This window comes from Amaranthus tricolor, chromosome 13 (genome assembly GCF_026212465.1).
Source record: "Amaranthus tricolor cultivar Red isolate AtriRed21 chromosome 13, ASM2621246v1, whole genome shotgun sequence".
NCBI classification, from domain to species: Eukaryota; Viridiplantae; Streptophyta; class Magnoliopsida; order Caryophyllales; family Amaranthaceae; genus Amaranthus; species Amaranthus tricolor.
The window spans coordinates 5,865,575-5,887,964 of NC_080059.1; the positions used below are offsets into that span (position 1 = coordinate 5,865,575).

General features: G+C 34.5%; 2 protein-coding genes across 3 annotated transcripts; both read right to left on the minus strand.

Annotated features, from left to right (window-relative positions):
- Nucleotides 1–409: 409 nt before the first annotated feature.
- On the minus strand, nt 410–14,582 carry LOC130798425 (serine protease SPPA, chloroplastic). 2 transcript variants are annotated; one of them, XM_057661402.1, is made up of 13 exons: nt 13,958–14,582; nt 13,655–13,838; nt 8,722–8,859; nt 8,264–8,434; nt 8,055–8,158; nt 7,806–7,873; nt 6,677–6,843; nt 6,418–6,487; nt 4,390–4,544; nt 3,181–3,286; nt 2,453–2,540; nt 2,231–2,374; nt 410–985 (listed from the first exon to the last, which is right to left on the minus strand). In XM_057661402.1, the coding sequence occupies exons 1-13, from the start codon at nt 14,429–14,431 to the stop codon at nt 755–757; spliced, it is 2,100 nt and encodes a 699-aa protein (XP_057517385.1). In that variant the 5' UTR covers nt 14,432–14,582; the 3' UTR covers nt 410–754. The 2 variants fall into 2 exon arrangements, with proteins under 2 accessions (XP_057517385.1, XP_057517386.1); XM_057661403.1 differs by having other exon boundaries at nt 964–2,021; nt 13,958–14,549.
- A 1,211-nt stretch (nt 14,583–15,793) lies between these two features.
- Nucleotides 15,794–21,827, minus strand: LOC130798427 (uncharacterized). Its single transcript, XM_057661406.1, has 6 exons — nt 21,303–21,827; nt 20,102–20,244; nt 18,742–18,885; nt 18,442–18,627; nt 16,639–16,763; nt 15,794–16,255 (listed from the first exon to the last, which is right to left on the minus strand). The coding sequence occupies exons 1-6, from the start codon at nt 21,502–21,504 to the stop codon at nt 16,030–16,032; spliced, it is 1,026 nt and encodes a 341-aa protein (XP_057517389.1). The 5' UTR covers nt 21,505–21,827; the 3' UTR covers nt 15,794–16,029.
- Between the last annotated feature and the right edge of the window lie 563 nt (nt 21,828–22,390).

A 22,390-nucleotide genomic window follows, 5' to 3' on the forward strand; every position in this document is an offset into this window, starting at 1 on the left:
GGGGAAAAAAAAACTTAATTTTCTACCTTTTTGTTTTCTTTCTCTTTTATTTCCTCCTAGGCAGATAAGGAAGACATGCATTTTATATCTTTTCCCTCCCTTGCTCATGATTTCCTTTCTTTTATCTCTAAAATACTAAGCTAAGTATAAAGTTCCAAAATGTGGATATATATTTCTCACTTGGTTCTGTAGGAAAAAATGTGTAGGTTTTAGAGTTTGGACAAGACAATGTAAGAGGCTTAATTTGGATTGAAATTTTGAATCTTAATTGTCTTTGATTTGTATTGGTTGTTAATCGTGGTGAAGCTAAACCTTAAGGCAAAAGGAGTACTATATTTGTATCTTGACTGTAGCATAGGAGAGTCGAAAAGAAAAATCATAACTGTCAGAGTGAAGTAGTTCATGCCGCTATCCCTGAAAGTTTTACTTTATTAATTTGTAAGAAAAATAAAAGATGTTACTGTAATGATTTACACTCCCTCTTTTGATTATAGCAAGCTATGATATGGATCACACTCTTTTCTCATTTACATGTTTCAAAAAGAACAAAAATCATTAAAAGTAAATGCAGCCTTTAGAGGTGATCAGTCGTCCTTGACTTGAGTTTGTGGCTCAATCCATATCCAGTTACGTGCTTCATAATCCTCCTCAAAGGTTGTAATGGGTTGTAATGGCTTGATAAACAAATCTTTGCACAAACTTTGAACGATGATGCCTGATGGTATAGTATGAAAGCATTTGATTTACATTTACTTTAGAGTGAGCCAAGATAGTCCTTCAATAGATTTATGATAGGATTTCCAAATGATCCTTGATCAAGTTTCTCGAAGATGATCCCATCCATCCTTGCCTGGACTCCCTCCAACGATGACAACTCCTGAAGTAATACTTTCAGAGTTGTGTCAACCCCAATAAGAGTACTCCCTATGCCACTTAGAATCTCTGGCAAAGAAGCGGAAGGTCTCGACAGTTCAACAAGAGTTACCTGCCAAGTTCAGGCACATAAAATGAGCTCACAAGAATAATAAAGAAGATAAAACTTTAATTACTTCTGTGACATTTTTGATATCAAGTATGGTTTTGGAATCAATAAAACTAACTGTCGGTAAAAGAAACAGAACTGTCAAGTGTGGTAACAATGTCCAAGTGTCGGGGATCCGACACGAATACTTGAGGTGAAATAAAGAAATAAAGAGTCTGAATAACACAACACATCAGGTCCCATAAAACCCAAGGGGGAAGAGATACAGGTTTGAGTTATATCCTCATCCATTTAATCAATTAGGAAACATAATAAGGCCCCTGAAATCTATCATAGCGCCAAAAGTTGCTTCAACTACATAGATGGTGATGGCAGAAGATGACGAGAAGGGTGTAGTGACTAGTGACAGATGGAGGCGAGGACAGAAAGTTTGAGACGTAAAAGACGAGATAGAGGGAGGGATGGTTATTGAGATCAAGATAATTAGTGAGAAAAATATCCAAAACTTAATACTTAGAATTATGTATTGGTTCTCATAGCAAGAATTTAGTATTTTCCCCATCATTTTATAAATTAAACAAGCAATCTCATTACATACATGAGTGATGCAGCAAAATTTCTTTAGCAATCTTTAGCGCTAACTGGACTACAATGGTTTGATGTGTAGAATAAATTAAGGTTCTGCGGAGGATTTTTGAGTAATCTGTGGTTTAGCAATAATGGGTTGATTAATGCTACTTTATATTCAAAAATAAAAGTTCAGTTAGAGGTAGGATTATTTATACAATGTGGGTTGAAAATTTGTAAGGATATAAATATACAGGACTACAAGTTCAATGATTTAAATAAAAAAAAGTGAATGGCCAATAGGCACTCCGTTATTCACAATAGCTCTCACAGCAGGGAATATGATGGAAAAAACTCAGTGGGGCAGACGACATAAATAGTTGGCAATTTTTCCTTGCTCCAATGAACATGGTGACATTGAAGCTAAGCTAAAAGTCAAATTAGTGGTCTACCAAGTCTGTACAGTGTTGACCTGAATCCATAAAAGTTATCCAAAATCAAATGACGCCTGATTAAAGGACAAAGGGAGTACTAAATTAGCTATTACTAACGGAATTAAGAAAAGAGATTCTTAGTAATAAAGCAGGATATGATATACTTGAATCAACACTACAGCATAGCACAAAGGAGTTGAGAGCAGAAAAACACAAAATAGAAAAGAACTAGGAGCTCAGGAAATACCGGTTGCTCTTGGGGAATGTTAGCCTTTTGCTTTGCTATGGCAACAGCACGGTTCATTCCACCAATAGCATCAACAAGTCCTCGAGAAGCTGCATCACCACCAGTCCAGACTCGTCCTTGTGCATTTTCTTCCATCTTATCTACCTAAACATAGATGCGAAAAAATGTCAACAAAAGATCAAAAAAAGGAAACAAAGTACAAGTTAATATTTGAAAAATTACAGGCATTGATCTTGAAGAGGCCGCTTTGTCTCGGAACTGTGCATAGGCATGCTGAGCTGACTTGGCAAAAAGCTCTGCTTCTTCTGGTCTATAACAAAAAAGTGATGTCAAATAATGTTGATGGGGCTCCAAAAGGGGATGCTCCCAGTGCTATAGTTTGTTCCAGGATGCCAAAATGCCATTGAGGTTACCCCAAAAACAATTTACTATACAACCTCCACAGCATTACATAAATCACTACTCCCCTCCCGCTTCTTCTATGTGAACAATGATTCAAAAAATGTGGATTGGTGGAGCTGTGGAGGAGGGGGTACACATTTTCACATAGTTAACGTAGCAAATCTATTGCAACATCCTTTCTGCATACCACACAACTGTAAATCAGGTAGCAGGAGCTACTTTTGAAATCCCAAAAATCTGGAGGTAGATGCTTAAAGTTGAACTTCAGATACGAGATTTATATTCCACATTGAAACATAGCCAAAAGAGCATGACAAAACCCACTTCTAGCAATTGTCCAAAATAATGTTCACCCATACAATACAAATTTTAAAAGATAATATGAATTTTAAAATTCTTTCTATTGTATACCAATTACCATAATAAACTTGTGTAGAACTGTGGCTGCTGTCCACCGTCCAGTTGACCCACATGAGATGCAGTGCATTAAGAATAAGCTACTCTATCGTCAATACCTCTACTAACAATACAAATGAAAAAACTTTCACCTGAAAGGTCTCTGTTCCGCTTCAGTGAGTTCAGCAAACTTTCCCCTTGATATGATCTCCTTATTGAAACCAATTTTCTCATAGAGTTTTCCCAAATTAAACTTGCCTTCAGTCAAAGAAAACTACATTATTAGAGAATTTCAAAATGAGAACATTTAGCATTTATCTAAATGTGCCATGAATTGCATTTAGCAGACCAAGAAAGTCACAAATGAACACAAATTTTCCAATTTTGATGTCTGCAGAAAAGATGAGAAATATATAATGCAGATGGAGTACATTTGTAAACAATTTCACAAAAGTAAAAAAAATCCTGAGGAAAACAAAGAATTATCAATTACACAATTAATTATGTTAGAGAACAAGTACAGTTGAAAGCTCATTAAGCAACTAATTCAGAACATTATACAATTTGTAGATAATAACACTCACAAACCAAGACAAAGAATATCAAATAATCATGATAACTCATTTAGTTCAAAAGAACACACAAATCAAGATGGCAGAATTGCAGGGCTAATACAGTAGATCGAGGCTCGAGCAGACACTAGATTTATAGTACAAACAGAAAGAATACAGGAGAAATTGAAGGATTAGAGACCGTGCAACTGTAGAGTATTTCACGGTAACAAAATTACCCTGTTTCAGAGTCACAAAACTTGTTTCCATCTAAAGCCAAATAAAGCACAGGGCAACTCACATTTAATCTCCTTTCAACTAGGCAAATCAACAAGAGTACGATCAATGATTTACAAAACACTTGTCAAATTTTCCATACCCTCAAATTACTTTATGGTTGAAGTTATAATTTACCAAAGAGACTTCACTATTAAAATACGAGTTAAATTATGCTGGTTAATAGTTACTCCCAAATATCAGATACTGCAAATCATGCTCTTTTATAAGGTGAAAGTTTATGAAGCAAGCAGTAAGGTCAATGCCAGAAGAAACGAAATGTTGTCAAGTAAAGCAACAATTCTGTGTGACAATTACAAACACCCTTACAACAGGCAACTTAAAAAGTACCAGGCAACTTAAAAAGTTTAACACCATTCTTAGTTTTGCTTTTTATTGTAAGCATTCCAACAGGATTGTTCTTCCATAGGACCATTGTAAGCAAGACTGTGAAGCAAGTTGAAAGTAATAGCTCTAACAAACACACAAGAGGAATACTGAAATCTATTGATAAGATAAGGATGCAAAACTCACCTGTGACAACTCCAATTGAACCAGTCAAAGTAAGATTTTCAGCAACTATAGTTCCTGTTCCCATTGCCATGTAATATCCTCCACTAGCTGCAACATCAACCATAGATGCAATAACAGGTTTTTCGGCGGCCAAAAGTCTTATCTCCCGCCACATCCTGAACATAATGAATACCACACAAATTCATGATCATATCATCTATTTCTGGCCTTGATCCACATGGAATTAATCATGGTTAAACCGTCGAGGTGGCAATATTTTGAAGGTTGCAGTATTGTTGATGCATTAACTGGCAGGTTTTACATTACTCTCTTCGCGATCATCACATTATGAGTTGATATAAAAGGGTGTATTTCAATTATATTAGTTATTCAAGAATTTCAACACAAGCTGTTCTATTTGTTGAAAATTGTTAAAGAAATAAAATGCTCAGTTTCCTCATCAAAATTAACCAGGCCTTTATACTCTGAATCCTAGAAGGAACTTCCTTTTCCACTTCCTAGTCGATGAAGGATAAAACTCATCCAATTCATTCATGTATTTCTCTAAATTAATTCTTAAAATTTATTTCCAATCTCCCCAACTACTTGCAACATTCTCCCCAAAATCTCTCATTAAATGGAGAAAATCGTAGCAATTAATTGGAGATGGAGAAATTATTAGTCAAGAATTTAAAGGAAACCACCCTTTAGAGACCGAAGACTATTGCTTACTAAAAAAAACTTTGACCTCCATGAAGTTATTCCACAATCCACATACACAAAGGTATTCATAGTTTATCCCAAAGCAAAGAAGGAAGTTCATTTTCAGGAAGAGGGAATGAAATTTTTTAGTGACTGAAAAGTTCATTTATGTGTGACTTTCAATAGTATTAATATGCATAACTTTTGAAGCAACTGAACCAAGATCACCCCGTCTTTATTTTCTAGGGGATTCCAAGACACATGGTATATATATTCTTTTTTAATTCTAAGTTGAAAGTCCTTCATAGAGTGGCCTTACTGCAGTTTACATTATGGATAGCTTTGATTATTCCTATTTGACCTATCTTTTAGGCCTACCCCATTTTTCTCCAATGCCCTCTTGTCAAAAGGACAAACGATGGATTTCATGCCATCAATAATTCAAAAACTGCCAAACTGATAAAAGAGTGGAGGTTGGAACTCTGAGGAGCTCAGAAAAAGAAGAGGTGGGCCAAAGATGAGTTGAATAACAAAGAATGACACGAAGGATTGGGATTGCCTGAGCATAAGAGAATCACTAGGAATGCTAAGAGGAGGAGAATATAAGTAAATAATCATTAGATGTGGATTTGTTAGTTGTAGATTAGTATAAGATAGAGCCAAATAATACTTGTTGGTGACAATGTCCCACGCTGATTTGTTTTTGTTTCATGCAGTCGACCTCAAATTGTTGGGATTAAGGCTTTGGCATAGTTGTTGTTGAACCATTCAAAAGTGGTGGACTGGAGGTGTTGGAGAAGAACCCAGAATAAGACTATACTTGAGAAGCCAGAAAATTACTAAATCAACCAGAAGGCAGCATGACATGAACACAATTCTCAAGCTAAGAAAAGACAAATGAAGAACAAAGATAACCTAACTCCAAAGAACCCAACAAAATTCACATTTCTAGAAAAGCTATCAACAAAAATCCAAATACCAATTGCTTTAACTAAGTTACAACACCCATAATTTAGACCTATATATCAATGGCAATGCCTTAACCTACCAAGTTTGGAAGATTTATCAAATATCATGAGCAAAGGCATACAAGGATATCAACTTCCTTGGCATAACCTCTTGCATTAAAGTACAGAATGTGGAAAAGGAATATATACATCAGTCTGACTGGGCATGTGTTCATATGACAGGAACCTTACCCACATCTCTAGGATATGCAAAATGATAAAACCAAAACTTGGGAAGTTATTTGTTGGATATTTGATGCATAAGGGTATGAACCTAAAATGAAGAATTAAATGATTTAAGATATTAAGTTGAGTTTGAATAAATATAGGATACACTTACAGATCTGACGCAAGAGCATCCCCTCCAGGGCTGTCAATCCGAATGATAACCGCTTTGTATCTTTTAGATTCTAGAAGGAATTACAACATTAAATCAATGGCAGAAGGAAAATGATACATATTGAATTATAGATATAAAAAAATAAAAGCTTAACAATCTATAATGCAAGCTATATCCAAATATATGTAGTACTCATAGAAGTAACCATAGAGAAAAACCAATGACGCACAATAAACACATCATACAAAGCAAACCATACCTTTCACACTGCGTATCTTTTCAATTAGCTGTTCTGCAACTATGCCCGACATTGGTGAACTTAGAGGGCTGCGAACACGACTAATGCTTCCAGAGGCTCTGATGACAGCAATCCTCTCTTTGCCATCAGATAATCCAAGGGTCCATTTTTTCACCCCTGAATATCTCCTGTAATAGAAGGATAGTCATTAATTCCCATTCCAAACATTTTTCACCAGAGTTGAGAAAAATACTTAAAACTATGGAAGTAGCAACCCTTCTCACACACCCTCTTTTTCCCTTTGCAATAATCAACTTTCCTAAACCATTAACTCCTAAAACAATACTTAACTACTAGAAATGCCACACATCATATAAAATAGCAATAGGATTTGTTCTTTTACCAGAAAGCATTAATAACTACGCCAATTTAACAGCCAATTCAAAATTAACCAAGACAACTTGCTAACATCGGTGATAACTCTGTTGGTATTGGACAATTACTTTTATCCTGATGGAAGACTTTGCAAAGATAATTTGCTTGTCCAAGCTCCTACTCCTACCAGCCTCTACAGCACACATTAAGTTGGTTTATGGCAAAAAATTGAACCTTAGGTATCATGGAAGGCAGAGCCAGATTAGTGAGAAGATAAAGAAGTGCAACAAGTAACTTACAGAATTTTTTTAAATAAAAAAGCAAGATAGACCATTCTGCCTTTGCATTAATGTAAACTGAAACCAATTCTCTTTTTTCACCAAAGATAAACAATGAATTTTCTCTTACAGTCTCACTCAACTGTCACTATTATTCTTGGTAGTGATATCTTGTAACTTGTAAGTTGTAAGAAACAGATGCAGAATAAAATCAAGCAAAAATGAACATAGCTTCTAATCTGTTTTTAGAAATGAGAGCATTTCTTTTTTCAGTTACTTCTGTTAGGAATCATGTTACCTAGAAGTAGGCAGTATCATCAGGGCTATCATGCAACATTGAAATTAAACATAAGAACAACATTATTTCTATACCCAAAGTAAAAACTGACATCTTAAAATATAAACGAAAATCATGTTTATCCAAAAACAAAAACACATTCTTTTTTACATTTTAAAAAACAAAAGAAGAGTAAACAACGAAGTAAGAAGTCAGTTACCTGTAATCCACCATTGGCAGTTTCTTTCCCTTCTGAATCCCCAATCTTTCCTTCAACATTGAAATTACCTGTATGATAATGATGCAATTCTGTCACTTGTGATAATAGAAGGAAAAGTAATTGGCCTATAACTGAAAAAGCTTTATATGATGGTAATAACAATTTAGAAGAAATTATACTCCACAATAAAAGTAGGCTTAATAAATTTGGGCAAAAAGGTCTCAGTAAAAGCCAGATTTGTCTTCATACTTCATCATCGTAATTTATATTTGTAATCCACCCCTCCTCTTTAAGACTTTGAATTTGGTATACTCCTTCATTGACGAACTTCTCAACTTCATCTTTACTTTTTCCTGTACAGAAGTTTCAGTAGAGAAACTGTAAAGAGTTCTTTTGTGATGTCGGCCTACGATAAAAAGATGATTTAATCACAGGCAAGCCAAAAACTATTAGAGCACCTTTAGCAGCAGAAATTTTATCAAGCCAATTTCCATAGATGTTGTCAAGCAATGTTGTCAACATATCTCGGTTTTCTTCAGAAATAGATTTGCGGGCGAGCTGGTCTCCAGCACTTTTATACTTGCCAATCCTCTCAATCTGCGGTTCAATCCCTACTTTCTCAAAAATACCTGAATGCAAATTGACATAAGCAAGACTAAAGTTGATCCCAAACACCGAAAATACTTCACATAGAAAAGCTACATTAGATTAAAAAAATATATTGAAACAAGAACTTCGATCCATTTAGTAAGCTCTCAACATGCAAAGAATCAAGAACGTATTCACATAATTTACAAAGAAGTAAGTCGCTTTGGCTCTATAGTAGCTCTGCTTCACATGTGGCTAATATCTACCAAAGAGAATTATCTTTGTTTGTTTAAAACGCAGAAAGTCAAACCATGAATAGCAAACATACCTCCAAGAAATGATGCTTGAACAGATAAACCATAGAGCCGAAAATAAGCACTTGGTGGGGCATAAACCTCTTCACATGCACAAGCTAGATAATACTCTTTCTCTCCACAAACTGGAAGATAGCCCACAACAAATTTTCCTGCAATAATAACAAATAACAAAAAAAAAATAATAGTAGAAAGAAAGTAGTTAGAGCGCAAGAAGGGCTATGTAAGCCTAAAGGCTCAATACAAAAAAATAAAGATAAAATGTAAAATTGATATGGAATCAATATAAGCACCTTATGTTTCAATATCTCTTCATAGATTAAAGATTACAAAAAAAATAAAGATAAAATGTAAAATGTAAAAGTTACAATAAAACTCCTTAGGGTGAAAGAAGTAAAAGAGTTCAAGACATTAGCCTACAAAACATTAACTTGATCACTCCCAAAAGTCACACAAGAGGACCCTTCAAAACCAGATAAATTATACTTATTTAAACTTTAGAGGGTAGGATTGCAAAAATATATGAATTATGATGTACGATTTGAGATGTTAACAAATCGAAACGAATAGAGAAGGAAAACTCATGTTGACGACCACTAGTATTAATCTTTTGGTTCATGTAGCTGACTAAATCTCTTGGTTTAAGGCTTTGGCATTGCGGTTGTTGTAAACTGTACTCCATAATCATAGAACCTGACATGTAAGGATCATGATTCTCAAAAAGGTCTACTTCAACAACGAGAGAAGTCAACCTTCATCGGCTCATAATAAAAATAATTGCAACACATAGCTAGATCGAAATTTTAAGCTTGTGGAATTTGTTGATGATCCAATAAGCATATCTAGGTACATAATGCATTTTCAGAAGAAAGAGGCTTAATTGTCATGCTTGCTTGAATAACTACCATACTCTAGAACTATTGAGGAGATTATATTCATTCATCTATGATGTAAGAATACCAAAAAGGTAGTCCCATGAACAATGTCTACTGAGCATGATGACTCATCATCAACAATAGGAAACACACAATGAGATATTCACAAGTCTGGTTGCCAAATCATGCATACTTGTCAAGCACAAGTCAAAAGCCCATAATTTAAGTGTAAGACAACAAGTTAAAGGAGTAATTCAACAGAAAGTAAGCAAGAAAAAATTTTGTCTCTTAGAATTGGAAACTAGGAGTCAATATTAGATATTCATCATTATATGTAATCATAAGGCCTCCCCTTTTTCTCACTTTGTTTGAAGTCGGGAACAAAAAAGAACGTATTGCAGAAAGAGTGGAGGGAAACTTTAGTTTTTAAAAAACACCCCACTAAAGTTGCGCTAATTAAATCGGTTTTTTTTTGTGTGCTCAACGAGATAGGTAAGGTAGGTAATTTTGTGCTTTTTAAGCCTTGCACTTTTTACGCATTTGGTTTTATTTGGGAGGAAATCTTTCTTATTAACCTTTATTATACAATGAGATAAGAAAACGACTTTTCTTCATTTTTTTTCTTTTATCCAAGGCTTTTCGATTTTTTTTAGTTTCTTCCATACCATGTCTTTTTCTTTCTTTTAGTTACTTGTTTTTCAAGTTTCCTTTTCTTCAACTCACTGTTCGCTTTTTTTTTTGCTGATTTTCTCTTTAAATATTCCGCTTTTTATCTTCTTTTAATTCCCATTCTCCCATTAATTTTTCTTCTTTCTTTGTTTTTTATTCTTCTTTTGGATTTTTTTCTTTTTTCTCCTCTTTCTTCTTTTGATAACAATTAGAAAAAGAACAATCATACATAATGCTTTAGAATATGGGTTTAAGTTCTCTCTTTTGCCATTTTACGCTATTGGTGGATTCACCAATGATGATGAATGTTTTAGATCTTTATGGAGATAGTAAATTGTTATGGTATCCAATTTTTTTAAGAATAGTTTTATAAGCTTTTGAGCAAAAAAGTGTGTCTAACATACGAAAAGCTTGAAGGTAAAAGTCTATCTCAAATGAACCCCAAAAATTAGAAGGTAGACGAAGCTGCCAATGGGATAGGGTATTGGCATACCAACATATAGCCCTATTGAAACAAGGATTAGGAAACAATTGAACTAGAAAATTATACACATACATCATTGTAATAAGAATCAATATTTGTTTACGTATACATCCAATCCACCAATTTTGTGTGGGGGAGTTAAATGAAGAATCCACGAAAATTCTAAACTAATTTGATAAATTCAAATTTGGTGCCACAACATGAAGCACTCAACAACTAAATTGACTGAAAAAAATTCCTAAAAATGGTTAGAAATCATATTCTAGATCATGTATAGTTGCCTAACAACAAACATTGACACCAATGAGAATTAATTGAAGAATCAGATTCTTGATCTCGTGTGGTTGCCTAACAACAAACATAAGAGGAAACTTTTTATAAAGGTAACAAATTCTATGGAGATAAATTATGGAAAAACTACAAGTCTTCAGAGGCCATATATCCATAGTGAATATTAAAGATCCTACTTTCTTGAATCGATTGCAAAATGACAATTAGATAGAGTCAAACAAAAAAGACAACTTCACTAAGCATCAAGCACACAAAAAACTAATACCTACCCGACCCAAAACATAATAATTGAAACTTGAGCAGATATTTGAATCAAAATCTCTATTAATAGAAGTACATGTAACAGCCAAATCACCTTGGCTTAAACTATCGTGACCTTCTCCTAATTGTGAAAACTTTCTTTTACATTCTCTATTGGTAATCTATCAATACTGATCATTCAAAATAATGTGTTTCATCTTATATGGACCATAATTAGAGATAGAGACTCTATGGCTGGACATATTTTAGGATCCCACAAGCAATTCACCAAACTTGTGAAACACCCAATTGGTCACCATGGATTTATAGTTTATATAAGAATCAATCACAGTTGCTTGTTAATTTCCATGACTTAGTGGGCATATTCTAAATGAAACGCAAGACCTGTTGTGATTTTTTCATCATCACCATCATATATTCACATTATCGTGGGTATCAACTATCAAGCGAGCTTCCAATATAGCAAAATCTTCCATGATATTTGCCAACTTAACTACACCTCATTATCTTGGCAATCACAAATTGTACTTGTGTTTTGCTTTTTAATTTTTTTATGTTGAATACTAAATAAAGGCCATTTTGCAAGAAACTAACTACCGCAATGACCGAATGGGCACAGCCTATACAAACACACATCCATCTGTGCTTTTCATAGTTTCATCATATATAGACAAAATACCATTAGTTTAACTAGTTTGTGGTTAGTTCTTACAGTATATTCCATAATCCTTTCAAACTTAACTAAATATCCTGGTGACCAAGAATGAATTTAATATGCTCACAGTCACGTATGAATCTTCAACGTCTACTTCATCCATGAGTAGTTGTGTTTTGTAAGAAATTAGTTCACCAATAAACTCATTTCAACAACATTCATTACCCCAATGCCCTTCCAGGATAACGTTACCCAATAAGCCAATAACCAACTGATAAATTTGCTCATCTAATTTCATAATTGCAGCATTCTCAGTGAGAATTGTTTGATCTGTGTATTCTGTCACAGTTCACATGCATACCAAGAAACTAGAACGTGTTCCACAAGAACCTTGCAGGGACCTACAGGGCTTCAGCCATGCCAGGATCAGATTCATCACGGCTCATGCCATTGATCTAAAGGTGTTAAACATGGAAAATCACATGTGTTTCCAGTTTCAATAAAACTCACTTAGGCTTACACCGAAAACATTTATCAGTTGGAACACCGGTTGAAAGAGCTTGATCCAAATAGCATAAAATCAGAGAGACACTTTTAGAGACAATATACACAAATATCCTAGCCTTTAATGATAACCCTGTGATTGTCCAAAATCCAAATCAGCTATTGAAAGCTAACAGTTGAGGAATGCGACATGAGTCAAGGGTACTCAATATTTTCATCCTACATCCGACAAATACATCTTGCAAGTAGCAGGGGGGTTTACACCATGATTGTACAGACAACACAAACTGGCCTGAATAAGAAGATATTGCCGACAGAGTAGTGTTTACTAAATACCCAACCCAATTCAAAGTAAACAAAAAGTATCAAACATAATCATCAAATACAAGAGTGAGTTCGAGAAAACTACAATAACCTGGCATATTTCGAATAGACAAGATAAACACATGATTAAACGATGAGGTTGAAGATGGTTTAGTTGATGAAACAAGAATAATAACAGTGAGTTGCATGGTAACAAGAATTACAATGACTTGAATTTGCGCAGTTATGGGTTACACACCAATATGAGGATGACCTAGACTACTACTCATCCGTATTAAATATAAAAGTGATCTTTCAAATTTCTTTAGAGTTCATCCTACCCTTTTCGTAACTATGCAACAGCATGAAAGAAAGAATAAGAAACATGTGAATTTTAACACAAATCTTCCATGGACTAACTCGCACCATAAATCTTATAAGTTATAATCTAATTCTAATAAATCAAAAGAAGTCAGTCACAAACACTTGAAAAACTTTTTCTGCTCACGCCTCATTAGCAGGCTTCCAAGGCAATGTGATTCTATCGACAATACTCTGCAATCATGGAACAGCTCCTTTGACAACGTATGCTACATTCAGTGCTAAGGGCTATCAATTTAACTATTAGCAGTACCTGCATTTTCTTAATACTAGTATTAATTTAGAGAGCGACGTACTCACAAGTATTCAGTGTTTTTAGTATTAAGTTAATGTTCAATCTTACACTTTTGACTCACAGTTCTGCATCAGCATTTCCGGCAATAGAGGTCCAAATTTTTTCTTAATAAGTTAATGTCAATGAATGCCTAACAAATACCAGCATACAATTGATGTGAAAATAAGTGATCATAAAAATAGAAGTACTAAAAAGAGAGGAAGAGGAAACAGGACAATTAAATGCTGACCTGATTTTCGAAAATCCAAAATATGCCTCCGAATTTCCTCAACTTTACCCCATCCACAATTCAAAGGTTCAATGTGAAGATAAACTCCTGAAATCCGAGGATCATAAGCTGCCTTTATGAAATTTTCACATATTTGTGGAAGCGACAATCCTTGTGAAAACCGAGATTTCAATTGATCCGATATCTGTTGGCAAAAAAAATACATCACACATTTGAAATTTCAAAAACAAACGTCCAATATTATCACACAATCATACAAAAATCATTACAAAGTAGGAAAAAAAGGAGTCAAAATATAAAAACCTGTCCACGCAATTTCATGGTCAATACACTGCCTTTCTTAACCCTTTGCCAAGGAAAAGCAATCAGCATACGGCATTTAACGACAAAATTCTTCCAAAGACCAAATTCTTTGAACTCAAACTCACCGGTAGGAAATTCCTCGGTTTTCGGAGCTCCATTACCACTATCTTCACCTTTTTCTTCAAGCTTAGGTTTAGAATCAACTTGAGTAGAGGAAGAATTGGAATCAGAATCAAATGCGGAAACAGAAAAATTGCGGCGAGAAATCGGAGAAAGGAAGAGAGCGAAGGATTGAGGACGAGAAATGGAGAGCGATAACGAGGAATTAGGAGAGAGAAAATGATATGTAGAAGTAGAAGAAACAATGGAGGAAGGAGAAGGTGCTGATGAAGATAGAGAGAAAGTGGAGAGGAAGTGAAGACTATGGCGGTGAATTGAGTGGAGACGAGGAGTTGAGTGAAGCAGTTTGGCCATGGATGCAACTTGCAAGCTTGAGTTGCGTCCTTCAATGGAGGAAGGTATGGACTATGGAGTAATGGAGATTGATTATAGTTTTCAAATGTTTCTGTCCTTCAAGTGGGAGGGAGATAAAGGATGATGAAAGTTTTATATTTGTCCACGTAGCCTGTGAAAAAAACTTGCATTTTCTCTTAAAAAATTAAAAATAGTATAAAAAGACCTATAGGCTATGGCCAGTCCGATATCCATTCGAATTTTAGGATACCTCATTCAAAATAACAATTTAGATTGGATATCCGATTCGAAAATTTGGGTATCAAATTTTTTTTTAATTTTCGGATATCCGATAATCATACGAATTAAATTATATTTTAAAACATATTTTAACTAAATTCGGATTTCGGATATTCGATTGGAATTTTTCAAAAAATTCTAAACAACATCGAATATTGGATATCAGATATGGTAGGTTTTGGATATCAATATCCGATCTGATTGCATGTTTGGAATCGGATATTTGATTATGCTCACCTAGCTATGGCAGTAGCCAAAAAGGGTGAGGAAATTTATCTTACTTGGCAAGTGAGAATCTAAGATCTATTACAAAAATAAACACAAAAATTCTCGACCACAAGCATAAATATATTTCTCTAACAAAATCTAAGGTTTAATACAAAAGTATAGCAAAATTAGAGAGACCGAAAGAAGTATTTAATTTGACGAGATTTAAAAATTACGTATAAAAATATATTTAAGTACATATAGAACATGAAAATGAAACATGAGCAGAGCTAGCCCGGTGCGACGACTACATTCGTAAATACTATATATTGTTATGAAAATGATTAAATGTTCAACATTGAAACATTTATTAAATTTTGTAATCAAGAGGTCTTGTAAGAATTTAAAAACTTCTTCGGTAAACATCGCTCAACCAATTATCGAGAAGCAAAGTTTGTCTCCATTTATACAAGAGGATCCAACGATAAATCATTTTATCGTGACTTGTATATTGGCATATGAAGCCTTTGTCTTAGCTTAGATAGTTGTCTTAGTTTAAACATAAACATCATTAAAATCAATTATTTAATTAATTTAACTTTAACAAATAAAAAATTAAAGAAATATCAATTAAACATAGTAAATATCACTAGTAACAATGGACTATTAAAACTGACTGGACTCTATAATCATCCGATCTCTAAAAACAGATCATTAACAAACAAGACTCATCCATCGAAACATTCACATTTCCCGCATAACCCTACATCCTCAATACTCCATGTAGTTGTAGTGAATAGTAATACTTAACCCCCATTTGAACTCTAAACTATATGGGACAGAAAGCAATCTATTCATAGCTCCAATCAACTTCAATTTACTATAACATATTGGTATTTTGAATGATTTTCTCTTCTCAATTCACTACATAAAATGTATCTATTGCCAAAAGAATTTATCTAATATAAATACTATTAGACAAAGTTAATAGAGAACACCATATGCTTTTCTCAAACGCGCGCGTTACTATATGATCGAAGTATGTAAAACGACCTTCATGATGCACCTGTGCTTACCCGTTCCCTTTGACAGCCGCCAACTGAAGTTTGATGCTAATTCAAGTACTTGGATATCAATTTGTCGACATGAATGATGATGTCATCAATGCGCGGTCGAACAGCAGCTTGAGGCTGAAGCATCCAAGTCACAAACTGCTGAAGTGTGTCAGGGTACGGCGTTTTTGGTCCTGCTGGCCATTTTATCTGGACATTTACAATGGCCAATTGTAGGCTTCCTCCAGCTTCTCCCAAAGCATACTCAAACGGAGAGACTCCATACCTACGTGCAGCAATAGAAGATTAACCCGTACAAAAAAGTTAGAACTCACTAGCAACCTTCTGTAAACTATAAATAATTTGCAAATATAATTAGACAGAGGTAAAAAATCGATGGTAAAAATGAACATGTTGGTAAATAACCCATTTGTCATCCCACATCGAAGAATCAGAGAGAGATTGCTAACTATCATTGATGGGATACTCCTAATACCAATTGGTTTTAGGATGGAACATCATTGAGTTTGTGTGCAATCAACTCTCCTTTTACGCGGGTCTTGTTATGTACAAGCCCATGTAACATGTGGAGAAGAAACATTCAGATATCAAACGATAAGTTGATTTTTTCAAGGAGACGACAAAAACGTATGTCGGGCATAAACTTACATTATTGCATACAACGTGCATCCCAGCGACCAAATATCAGTTCTTTCGTCAATATTGCATTGACTTGGACAATCCCACAACTCCGGAGCACGAAAGGGAGCAGAGCAGTGTTCAGATGCCCATTCCTGCGAAATGACAGCGCAGCCTTTCAACTACTCTATAAGAGGCAATTCATTGAAAAATGCAGCAAAAGGTTAGCCACTCGTGCCTCTTATACAGGCATAATTGATAATGTGATAAAATCTTTACGCGTAGTAATGGTATCTTATCTTTGCAGTATCATATATGCACTATATTTGGATAGCAATTTTGAAGAGAAAAGAAAGGAAGGGAAGGGAAAGGAGAAGAGAAATGGAAGGAAAATAGCTCTTGTTTGTATAGGAGGGAATAGAAGGGTAAGAAAGGGAGAAGTTCTCCCTTCAAATCTTTCCAACTTTGAAGAGATTGGAACCTTAACAAAAAGTAGCCATCCCTTCCAATTCCCTCCCCTCTCAATTTGCAATCCAAACAAGAGATTCTTCATCCCTCCAAATCCCTCCCCTTCCTTTCTTTCCATTTCCTTTCATTCAAACTGAAAACGAAAGTCTCAAAGAGGTTCAACAATGAAAAACAAATGAAAAATATAATGCAAAAGATGAACACAAGTGTTTATGAGGTATCTTGAATACCTCCCCCTCAAATATAGTTTATTATAATGAATTCAACAATTACAAGTATAATAAACCTCCCTTATCTTGAGAATAATCTCTCAAGACCACAAATACTAAAGCAAAGTAAGAACACTCTCAAGTTTCTAACAATATAATAGCCCTCTCAACAATATGTGTATTTTGTGGTGAATGTTACTATGAGTGATGAATCCTATTTATAGGCAAGATATTCATCACTCTTAGTATTCCCTCATAAATCACCATAAACTCACATGTAACATCCCAATTAACAATCTAATTTACCATGACAACAAACATTACAATAAACAATAGAGTAATGCACCACATTATTGCATAGTCACTACAAATTCTGACCAAAAACAGGATCCAAGGTAGTCTGCTGGACTTCCGCTCGACCGAGCCACTACCTCGCTCGGTCGAGCAAGCTTCCAGTGAAGCTACTGACTTGTTCTGGACACTTTGCTCGACCGAGCTAACACCGCTCGACCGGTCGAGCAAGACTTTACTCGATCGAGCGGTTGGTCGAGCCACTCACAGTCTGCTCCTTTATTTGTTGTTTTGAGCAAGCAACTCTTATCAATCGTTCCAAACCTTAAATCACCCATATTCGACACATCTTTATCGACCCTCTCTAAAGTACAAGACAAAGCATGTTCGATTATATGTTTAAAGTTAACATCATCATTAAGATTATTGGCACTTGCTTTAACACAAACACAGCCATAACGAATATTGGCTGGATCGCATACCCAAGTACCACCAAAAGTTGGATTAAAAAAGGAGTCTATAAATCTTGCATTGGCATGCATTTCCTTGCGAAAATAGGTGGTTACGAGTTGTTAGATATGATGGAAGGCAAACTAAAATATCTCTTTGATTCTACCATTTTTCGACACAATATGGCATGAAGCTCCCTCTTTCCCTTTGAGTTTTCCCCGTGAATGCAAAAGTATCCCTCGGGAAGAAGAAAAGAAATTCTTTATAAAGCTATGTTTCCGTCATTAGTGTTAGAACTTCAAAGGAAAAAACCCACAAGGAAGATCATAGTCAAGATAATGACATTAGATATTACAGAACTACTATCAACTACGATCGATGAGAAGGGTTAAAAATGATTGAAGGAAAGTAGCACCTCAAGTTGCAAAGCTTCTGCACGTGACTGAATTTGCCTACGAGCTGGCCGAGCACTTCCAAAATCCATCAATATGGCCAAGGGTGCCTGTCCTGTTCTGTGTGTGATTAGAACATTACCAGGTTTGACATCATTATGCGCATATGGTGGAACAAAATTATGCATGCGCTTCAACCCTGCACAAAGCTGGCCAAAGAAAACAAGCGAATAAAGCAGATGTTCGCTCAAGACTAAAGGAACATGAGTGTAATTCTCATAATACAACTGAGCTGACTGTTCACAAGTATGATTCGAAATTACCTGACGAAATATTTGGAGGACTTCCAAAGTGGAGAAAAACTCCTTCTTAGCTTTCATAGCTGTCGTGTTGTCCAGCAAAGTTCCATCTAGATGAACTGGAAATAACAAGTACGCTTCATGTTTCGTAGACTGATCTTGAGTGGCCTAGTCAATGTGATCAATATTTGACAAAAATGATTATGCTCAAAATGCAAAAAAAGATACAACCCGGCCTAAAGAACCTGCCCAATGCCAAAAAAAACGCTTTTTTCCCAAATTTTTTACACTTATAACAATAATACAGATATACAAAAAGATATAGTATAAGAAGTTCAAGACCGATTCGAGTATCAAGCTATTACAGCAGGAAATGTAGAAAGAGTTGGACCCTGAGCATTAGCAAGTATGCTTATGAGCTGAGATTATTACTCAGACAGGAGAAAAACGAAACAAAATTTCCAGGTAAGTGGATCTATCTAAGAGTGATCGATGCCTCGCAAACCCTGTGCAGAGACAAATGAAATTTGAGGGCACTTGAGCACATCTACTGTTCACTGTGGAAATCGGTACCCTAATTTTTTTCACTAATTCTTAAATGAGACGTTCTCAAGGTGAGACCATCTCTATTGGGCTGGCCCAATACACACTTTCTGTCTTAAAGTGATCACTTACAACGTTTTAAGTGATCACTTATAATTTTAAAATTATCATTTTTTATAGTTTAGAGTGATTACTTATAACTTTAAAACGATCACTTACGATTTGAAAATAATCAATTAAAGAAATGAGCTACTATATGGGCTCGTTTCGTGGTGAGACGGTCTCATACACGACTAGCAGAATTTTTTTTGACTACTTCTATTTACAACATGATTGACTGATGGTACGTCCCTAAATTCAAATTTTGAGACCTTTAAATAACATAAGGGCCTCAAGTTAATTCCAAGGTATCAAAAACACCAAGAGACTCTTCCATATAGTCAACACAAATTCTTGTATGAGACGGTCTCACCGAGAGACATACCTCATACTTGGGTTAAATAGCCCAATAATAGAAACTTTTAGCTTATGAACTTCTTGTTTTGAGGTCGTAACTAGTAGCCAAATACCCATCAATGCTTCCACCTCATGAACAGCATAACAGTATCAATATGAGATTTGACACACTATATGGTGATATGAAAGCTGAGAAGAAGATAATAATTCAAGCAACTTCTTAATTAAGGCCGCTTATTTACCCAACAAAACAAAGGGATCTTATACACAGATGCTGCTAGAGCGATGCACAATGTCTTTCCCCATACTGTACGGAAATTCCAGCATTATAACATCAATAAAGTTGCAGATGGATCTAGAAATGGACAACATAGGAGTTCATTACCTTGACTTTGATAATAGCATGATCAAGAAGGGGAAGCAGATTGGGATGAGTAAACAAAGATGAAACGCGAATCTCCTCTCTCACCGATTCAAGTTGCTCGTTGTTTTGAATCAACACTTTCTTCATAGCATAAGTCCCATCATCTGAAAAAGACCATTTCCAACTTAAATCACATATTATTATCGGTTCATTTGGTTGATGAGACTTGAGACTAAATGTGTTGATGGGAATGAGTATTAGTTTTAATTTTCATGAGATGTGTTAACTAAACTTTCATCCATGTTATTTTCTTAACTAAATAAGATATATCTTCAACACAATTCCAATCAAACAGGCCGTAAATGTAAACCAAAAAAATAAATGTCCAAAAGAATCACAATTCATTCAAAGATCAATTCTCGTAACCACAAATCTTCCTCACCAATTCAAGCTGCTCATTATTTTGAAACAATACCTTCTTCATAACACAAGTCCCATCATCTAACATAAACATCATTTCCAACTCTAATCACATACCATTATATATAATTCAAACAAATAAATGTTCAAAAGAATCACAATTTACTCTTCAAAGTATAAACCCACAACCCAATTTGACCACAAAAATCATTCAAAGATCAATTCTCATACTCACAATCGGCCTCACCGATTCGAGCTGCTCATTGTTTTGAATCAACACTTTCTTCATAACACAAGTCCCATCATCTAAAATTAACCTCATTTTCAACTCAAATCACATACCATAACATATAATTCAATCAAATAAATGTTCAAAAGAATCACAATTTACTCTTCAAAGTATAAAACCCACAACCTAATCTGACCATAAAAATCATTCAAAGATCATTCTCATACCCACACAAATCTCCCTCGCCAATTCCAGCTCCTGATTAATTCAAATTATCAATTTCTTCATAGGATAAGTCCCATCATCAAAAATAAACCTCATTTCCTACTAAAATCACATACCAATTGCATATAGATCAAAGAAAACCATGTTCAAAAGAATCTACTCTTCAAAGTAAAAAACCCACAACCCAATTTGACCACAAAACATCATTCAAACCTCAATTCTCATACCCACTAATCAAAAATCAATTAAAACTAAATCAAACTATTCCATAATTCATACTATCTATTACTCACATAATCACCACAAATCTCAACAACCCATTACAAAAAAAAAGGATCAAAACATTACCTGAAAGAAAAGAAGGGTCTTTAAGCTTGTTAGAAAGACCAGCAGAAGCGTCGGTGACAACTTCTTTGACTAAGTAGACATAAGCAAGTCCACCTTCACCAAGTTGTCTTATGATCTTGAATCTATTTTCATTGATCCAGACATCTCCACCGCCATTAACAGCATCATATAATGCATTTAGACCTGAATATGAGCATCCCATGTTTCGATTCTTAGTTGGAAATGGGATCACACTTTTTTCTAAATTTTTCTCTATTCTTCCACCCCACGGAGTCAAATTCAATCAGAGAAATGTAGAGATCTTCTGTTCTACAAGGAGTAAATTTCCTTCATCTTTGACGGGTATAATATTACTAATTATTAATTCGAATGAAAAGATTTGGAGGGGTTTTATTATTTGACGATGATGGATTGATAGGGTGGAGTATTACTATTTAGTATCAAGATCTACGCTACAAGTACAAGTCCCATGTGGTTTAGGAATTAGGACTTGAGAGTGTGTATGGGTAAACAAGGCTAGTCTTTAATTCTCCCATAATGCACCAGTTTGTTTAGAAAGAAGATTTGAGTTTAAGAATAAAATTTAATATGATTAAATTAATAAAATAATTACTCACTCTGTCTCAAATATTTTACAACAATTATATTTTAGTTATTGTTTATCAATTAATCTTAATTTGTATTTTATTCTTAATTTACATATTATAATATAGTTAAATGAAACTTTTGTTAAAGTAAAATGAAATCTTATTTGATTGGTCTCAATCTAAGAATCAACTTTTTATAATTCAGCTACTTTTGTGAGAAATCGTCTCTCAAAGAGACGATCTCAAAATAAAAAGCCCACATTTTTATTTTCTTTTTAATTTGTATGAATTGAGTTATTTATCCCATATATCTAATAGTCTCTCGGGGATACCATTTCTCACAACAATTTGTGTTTATAATTTTTTTTCATGTATAAGTAAAAATATTATCAATTCAATTGAATCAATGTATTAAATTTTGTGAAAAACAAATATAGCAAATTCTTAAAGACTGAACAAACATTTACTTAAGAGTTTATATAAGCAAATTAATATACTCAG